General features: G+C 37.3%; 1 protein-coding gene across 1 annotated transcript; it reads left to right on the top strand.

Moving 5' to 3' along the window:
* Nucleotides 1-210: 210 nt before the first annotated feature.
* On the top strand, nucleotides 211-6,335 carry C5H3orf38 (chromosome 5 C3orf38 homolog). The gene is made up of 3 exons (XM_060149391.1): nucleotides 211-633; nucleotides 3,515-3,753; nucleotides 5,234-6,335. The coding sequence occupies exons 1-3, from the start codon at nucleotides 507-509 to the stop codon at nucleotides 5,804-5,806; spliced, it is 939 nt and encodes a 312-aa protein (XP_060005374.1). The 5' UTR covers nucleotides 211-506; the 3' UTR covers nucleotides 5,807-6,335.
* The last annotated feature ends 1,506 nt before the right edge of the window (nucleotides 6,336-7,841 follow it).

Below are 7,841 nucleotides of genomic sequence, written 5' to 3'. Positions count from 1 at the left end.
CAGGTGCTCCCAACGCAGAAGTGGCCGCAGAGAACTTTCGAGCGCTCCCGGGGTCCCGGCCCAAAGGCGGGGAGGAGACGCCTCCATTGGCCGGCCCCGCGGCATCACGGGAGCTTGTCTTGCGCTGGGGCCGCTGCCGGCTTTCCGCGCACCTGCCCTGCGCAGCCTCCCAGGCGTTCTTTTGGAGAAGGGACTCCTGAGGAGTTTAGGTTTCGTTTTCCCTTGTGGAAGGTCGATGTTCCCGGTGTAAATGCGGAGTTTCCCTAAAGTGAGACCCGTGGGACTCCACTCAGTCCCCGAGAGCCCGGAACCACCGGTCGGAGCACCGCGTTCCCTTAGTGCCCTCATTAACGATCACTTACGCGCCCACGGCTCTGGAATACCCGAGGCCTTTTGGCTGCGAACAACGGGAAGAGCATTTCCGGTACCTGTTGCCACGGCGCCGGCCCAGTGGGCCTAAGGGGGCGAAGTTATTGGCGTCCTCTCGCCGCTTTCTGGGGGTAGAGATGTCGGGGCTCAGCTACTCAGAGATGGAGGGCTGTCGTAGCCTGCTCGGTCTGTTGGACAACGACGAGATCATGGCCCTATGCGACACCATCACCAACCGCCAGGTGCAGCCGGAGGACCGCCAAGGTAAAGGTAGACCCTTCTCCCCAAGGGCGGCCGTCCCTCCCCAGACCTCACCCGGCCCCCAGCTGGCGGGAGCGTGTGAGTGGAGGCCGTGGTAGGCCTCCTTCCCAGCCCGTCCGGGATTGCGCTTGTGCGGAACCCTCGGGAATCTCGGCCCCTATAGCTGCTCTGTTGCTTCAGATGCACGCTGAAAATGGCGCTGCTTCCAGGTTTTATTCATTATACGTTGTGGGCAAATGCTGCTTGTTTCGAAGATGCAGAGTACGTGAATAGTGATTTTGTTTGTTTGTTTTTTTGAAGATTTCCGGGGAGTCAGGGTGTTTTCCATTTTCAGTTTGGATCAGCTGAGGAGTGTCAGCCGCTGCTCATTTTCTTCAAGCTTGGGGGAGGATATCTATCATAAACACTTTTTATCAGTGTGCTGCGTAAAATAACTACTGTGATAAAAGAGCAGATAGGATCAATCCATGTCTCTTTGGATCCAAAGTTTTTCAGAGATGATTCTGTGTACTAGGACTACATTACTTTCAGAGCCAAATAAACATTTTGGTAGAGTAGATTTCATGGATTATAAATATTCAGTGTGGTTGTAATGTAATGAGTAGCTTAAGCATTTATGATTTTGTATATTACCTGGCTAGTTATATTTTAAATTTGCTGAATTTTAGTTTAAAATGAGAAAATGTCCGCCTCCTGTGTTAGCATATGACTTAAGTATCTACAAAAGAGTCTGCCTTTTAAAACTGTCTTTCTTTGCTTTTAACATTTCTGCCATTTAAGGTCATTCATTTGAAAGTGAACCAGGAACACTAAGTGAATAAATTTCTAAGAATTTAGACTGAAAATAATTTTAGACTTAATGTAGTTCTTTGGCATTTATATATTTAACATGCTAATCGCCTTCTAACAGTCTTGGTGAATGTGAATTTAAAATTGTAATAGATAAAATTGCTGAATTTAATTGATGGTGGATCCAAAAGCAAACAAGAAACGAAACTACCCAGTACAAAAATGTTAAATGATTTGAAGTCATTTCTCAGAGAGGAAAAAATAATAAGCATATTGAAAGATACTCAACATCTTTAGAAAGCAATGAAATGAAAACCAAAACTACATGGTGCCTTTCATATGTACCAAGTTGGCAAAAACTAAATGTAAAAACGTCAAGTGTTGTTGATCTTGTGAAGTATGTCGTTGATAACTACTGGGGGAGTGTAAATTAGAACTAGTACTTTGGAAAGAAAACAAGTTCGATATTATCTCCTTAAATGGAAGGTTACTTACCTGAGCTTCTCAAACTTGAATGTGCCTATGTGTCCCTCAGTGATCTTGTTAAAATGCAGATTCTGATTCAGTAGTTTTGGAGTGGGCCCAGAAATTCCACATTTCTAACAAGCTCCAGGTGATGCTCATGCTGCTTGCCCCTCTGGGCTGGGAGACAAGTGTGGAAATGTCCAAAGTAATAGTATTTGTAATTGGATACACATAATAAAAGTCTATAAACGAAAGGATAGATACCTTGTGGTATAGTCTATAATTACCTATGGTACAGCTCTGAAAATGAATTAACTACAGCTGTGTCTAGCCACATAGATTAATCTCAGAAACATTAAAAGTTAATTATAGAAGACTATTGATGGATTAGATTTATAGAACATTCAAAGAAATACCAAACTATATTTTGTAGGGATACATAGTTATGCTGTACAACTCTAAAGAAAATCGAGGGAATTCTCTGGTGGTCCAGTGGTTAGGACTCTGAGCTTCCACTACTGGGGGGCCCTGGTTTGATCCCTGGTCAGGGAACTAAGATCCCGCAAGCCCGGCAGAGTGGCCAAAAAAAAAAAAAAAGAAAAGAAAAAAGGAAAGAAAATCGAGAGAATGATAAAATTTTGGAGAGTAGCTACATGTGAGGTGAGCGAGGAGAGAGAGGGAATAGCATTAAATAGGGAGAGGTAAAATGAGGCCTCAAAGATACCAGTAATTCCTGTGTCTTAAGCTGTGTTGTGTGTATATAGGAGTTCGTTTTATTACCATTCTGTATACCTCACATATGTAAAAATAATCTTTAGTCTGTTGTTTAATAGAAGTTCTTTAAAATTAAGAGTCTTGGTTCTGCCACTTCTTAGAAATATGATTGTTGATACTTCATGTATCCCTGACTTTTGTTATCTGTAGAGTGAGGAGATTGAAAAGTATTGTAATTTTACCTATATTTTAGGGATTGTAAATGAATTTAGTTCCATTGACCTTATTAAAATTTTTTCTTCTCTTATTCAAATTTTTCTTAAAATACAACCATTCTTTAAAAGAAAATGCTTAAATTCACAATCTCGTATGAGAAGTGAAAGGAAGGAGGAATTTTAGGTGGGGAAATTTATAGTTTAAAGAAATTTTTTTAAAATCCAAAACTTGACAACCTACTTCCTTTTTTTTTTTTTTTTTTAAATAAATTTATTTATTTTTGGCTGTGTTGGGTCTTCATTTCTGTGCGAGGGCCTTCTCTAGTTGTGGCGAGCAGGGGCCACTCTTCATCACGGTGCGTGGGCCTCTCACTATCGCGGCCTCTCTTGTTGCAGAGCACAGGCTCCAGACGCGCAGGCTCAGTAGTTATGGCTCACGGGCCCAGTTGCTCCGCGGCATGTGGGATCTTCCCAGACCAGGGCTCGAACCCGTGTCCCCTGCATTGGCAGGCAGATTCTCAACCACTGCGCCACCAGGGAAGCCCCCACTTCCTGGTTTTTAGAAATGATAACCGTCTTATACAAAAGCAGTAATGCCATGACAAGAGTTTATAAATATTATTCGATAGAGTTTCTGCTGACCCTGGACAAATTTACAAGTGACTCATGATTTTCTATTAATCTTCATAATTTTCTTTTAGATGCCATTCATGCAATATTAGTGTACAGTCAAAGTGTCGAAGAACTTTTGAGGCGTAAAAAAGTCCACCGAGAAATCATATTTAAGTACTTGGCAACACAGGGGGTTATTATACCTCCAGCTACTGAAAAACACAATCTTATTCAGCATGCAAAGGATTACTGGAAAAAGCAGTCACAATTGAAATTGAAGGAAACGCCAGAGCCAGTTAAGACAGAGGACATTAGACTCTTTGAACAGGTAAAACAGACCTTATAGTCATATCCTGAACTGTAGTTCTGTGTAAAAATCTTTAGATAATCCTAGATCTGGAATGATGTGGTTAATGTTTTGTGTTTTTTTTTATAATTTTAGCTTTACTTTCTTTTTTTGCATCCTAAAGAAAGAGCAGTAAAGCACCTGAGACAAAGTGTTTTTGATATTTAGTAATGTATATGTAATATTCTATTGATTTGTGAGAAAAAATGTTTTGTATCCCTTTATCAAATGGGGACTATTGATTTTTAAAGAGAATGGATAGACTACAGGATCAATTTAATTTTAATTTAGCCTCTGGTTCTCCAATTTCTTTTTTCCACTTTAGAAGAATGCTGTTGTAAGCCCTTTCTCATTTTGAAGACTTTCTTTGGTATTAAATTGCAAACATTTCATGAAAGAAACTTAAATTTTTTTTATTTTTTTTATTTGTTAGCTAGGAAAAAAATCCTGTTTTAGTAATTTCCTCCAGCTGACATTGGCTGTTCGTATTTCTTTTTATCTTCACTGTACATTTTAAATATTGTGTGAATATTTAAATATCGATTGAACCTTTAGGTAACTTGCAGTTTTTAAACTACATACCCACATTGAATTAATGGTATTTTACAGTGAGAGAGGTTTGCCTTCACATTAGGAAAGGAACTGCTAAGCCTTCCTTAATGTACTGAAAAGAATGTTGACTTTAAATTCATATAGATATGACTTCGTATTAGGGTCTGCTGTATACTAGCTGTAAATGAGCAAGTAAGGACCTTTGTGAGCCTTGTTTATAAAACGGGCATAACGATAATATCTGTGTCATAAAGCTTGTGGAGAAAGACGGAAATAGCACTTAAGTGCCAAACACAATGCCCAGTACATTCAGTAATAGCATGTGCCCGGTAAATACAAGATCTTTCACCACCTAGATGAGGTACTGTGCTCTGGAATACATTGTTGAATAAAATCTAGCCTATCAGGTGTATTTTTGCAGTATTCATTTTGGAAAGAAATAATATAAAATAATCCCAATCATAGAAAATAAGCAATTTCAATCATATTAGAAGTGTCTGTTTAAAGACGTGTTTATTATAAACTTTGCTGCATATAAAATATACCACAGTGAAGTGTATTCATTTACAGCATACAGTTTGAAAGTTTTGACAAATAACACACCTGTGAAATCACTGCCACAATCAAGAGAAAATGCTTATGTAAATCCTTATTATTGGCTCTTAATTCATGCTGATATTTTAAGAGACTTTGAACCTTAATTTCTTAGAGGAATTTTCAGAAGTTTAAGCTGAGAAATTCTAAAATGACCTCCCCTTTTTGAGAAATAATTTACTGTGCAAGATGGGTTCAGTGAGTTCACAGGTAGTTCATTTCCTTTCTGCTATAATTAGTACCTTAAAAGTTAGCTATGAAACAGGCAAGATAGTAAATAGATACAAGAATTAACGTTGGTTTTATTAATCAACAGGAGAAAGAAGATAAAAAAGCTGAAAACGTTGATTTTCGTCGATTAGGTGAAGAATTCTGTCACTGGTTCTTTGAACTTCTTAATTCTCAGAATCCTCTTCTGGGACCACCTCAAGATGAATGGGGGCCACAGCACTTCTGGCATGATGTCAAGCTTAGGTTTTATTACAACACATCTGAACAAAATGTGATAGACTACCATGGAGCAGAAATTGTGAGCCTTCGTCTGCTGTCACTAGTGAAAGAAGAATATCTTTTTCTCAGTCCCAACCTAGATTCCCATGGACTGAAATGTGCTTCTTCTCCCCATGGTCTGGTTATGGTTGGAGTTGCTGGGACTGTCCACCGAGAGAACACTTGTTTGGGCATTTTTGAACAAATTTTTGGACTCATCCGCTGCCCTTTTGTGGAGAATACTTGGAAAATCAAATTTATCAACCTGAGAATTATTGGAGAGAGTTCCCTTGCTCCTGGAACATTAATGAAACCAGCTATTACACTTGAACCAAGTGATCTAGAAGCCTTTTATAATGTAAACACTTTGTGTGGTCCAGTGAAGGATGACTCAGTGTAAGGCAGGCATTGGATAGTGAGACTGGAGACCAAACTTTATCTAGTGGAAATGAGGCACTGTTGAACAAAAGAGAACTAATTTTACCTAGCCCTTGAAGCATTGAGTACTATATTTCAGTCTGAAAAATCTTCTATACAGAAATTCTTCCAAATACTACATCAGTAATGTCTAAGTGATTTCAGATTTGGGGATTGACATATTTTAGTTGAAATGTCTTTCTTGACTACAGACTAACATGTTATGTGAACACTTGCCTCTTTCTACTTGAGTTGCAGCAAATGTTCTGAAGGCTTCATGCAATTCATCAAATAAATCCCACTTTAGATGTAACTAACTGTGTGCCTTAGAAACCAGTTAATATTTTCATTTTACTTGGTGGATATTCTGCTAATATCTGTACTTGTCATGCGGGAAAAAATTAATAGTGTTCAAGGCTTCCCCTTTTAATTTTCTCATTTACTTTTGTCTAAATCTGGGTAATTTTACAAATGCATCTCATGACAATATTGCTTAAAAAATACAAATTTTAGAGATGTTTACCGTAAACTCAGTAAATGAGTAAGCTCACTTTCTAAAATGAGTAAACTCTCATTTTAGAAAACTTGAATGACATTCTTATACAAAAAGTCCAGTAATTTAGCTGGTAGAAAAAAATCTAATTTGCCTTTCAAAATATTTGAGGAACATTTTTCAGAGTTATCTGCTGTTGTCCAAGCTAAATATCTTAAAATCTGCAACACTTTCTGAACAATTTTGGGCAATGGTAAGTGCTGTTCTCAAAACAGACTTTTTTCTTTATCTAAAGTTTCGGCTAACAGTTTTATAGAGCATTTATTGTAATAGCATATAAAGGAAACATACTATTGAAAATTTTTTTAAAGGTTTGCCCAGTTCCTAATTTAAATGAGTTACTGTGTTTTCTCTTGAATGATTTTAGAAGAGGTGACCAAAAAAAAAAAAAAAACATATATTGAGATATACTCCCACATCATAAATTAAAATTATTAGGATTTTTTTAACCTCTTAATTTGTTTTACTAGATTTGAGTTACCAGGTTAAGTTGCCAGGTTACACAGTTGGTTTCAAGTTTAAATTCCTCATCACCCAGCAGCTACTTGCTGAATCTGAATTTAATTAGTAATTTTAATTTACAAAAATCCCATTTGGAAAAAATTCAACTGGGAAATGTGATGAGGTAGTGTTCATATTAATTTTTTTAACTTTAACTCTGCTCATGACCATCTAGGGTAACTGATAAAATTTTGGAAGCAGGAGGAAAATATTAATCTTTTTTTTTTTTTAGTCCTATGCCTCTTACGAGGAGTACAAATTGGTATGTCCTAAAATAAGAACTTAATAAAGAAGGGAAATCCCTTTTTCTGCTGTAAGAATAGTTTTTTGTTTCGATTTAAACCTGTTATCTTTTTCTTTAAGTTTGAAGTATCATTATAGCATGTTATCGATAAATATACAAAGTAAAGGATAAAATTTGAAATTATTCCCATCTGTTTTCTTTGTGCTATTGATGTCAAGTATTATTATCAAGAAATAATACCAAAGATGCTCAGGATGGGCAGAAATTACCTGTAGATATGTTCAGTACTGAATTTTTGAATGTGTAATGCTCAAGGAAGGCTGTAATCTGCATGTTCTTTTAATCACCCTTAAAAATGTGAAATCTTTCCGATAGACCAAATGAGAATTAGAGCTATATTTTATTTCCTTTGAATCCCCACCGCTGGGCACACAGTAGGACCTAATGTCTAAGTGAATGGGTGAATGAATGAGCAAAAGAAGCTTATATACTATATAAAAGACTTTTTTGCATGTAGATTTTGTCTTTGGCTCTAGTCATTAGTGGTGGTTTTGGGGTTATATCATGTTTGACTTTAATACGTGAATACACAAACTTTTAGACCCCAAACTAAGATTTAGGATAATTTTAACTTTCCATTAAAATTTACTGACTTTCAAAAGCCCAAGGTCAGAGTAGGATATACTGGAGGGCCCTAAGATACCTAGAAACCATTATAAG

The sequence above is a fragment of the Lagenorhynchus albirostris genome, chromosome 5, assembly GCF_949774975.1.
Source record: "Lagenorhynchus albirostris chromosome 5, mLagAlb1.1, whole genome shotgun sequence".
Lineage (NCBI taxonomy): Eukaryota > Metazoa > Chordata > Mammalia > Artiodactyla > Delphinidae > Lagenorhynchus > Lagenorhynchus albirostris.
This window is presented reverse-complemented; position numbering and strand designations above follow the sequence as displayed.

Coding starts and splice junctions, on each gene's coding strand:
- C5H3orf38 (XM_060149391.1), top strand. CDS start 507: ATGTCGGGGCTCAGCTACTCAGAGATGGAGGGCTGTCGTAGCCTGCTC. Junction 634..3,514: donor GCAGCCGGAGGACCGCCAAG/GTAAAGGTAGAC, acceptor ATTTTCTTTTAG/ATGCCATTCATGCAATATTA. Junction 3,754..5,233: donor ACATTAGACTCTTTGAACAG/GTAAAACAGACC, acceptor ATTAATCAACAG/GAGAAAGAAGATAAAAAAGC.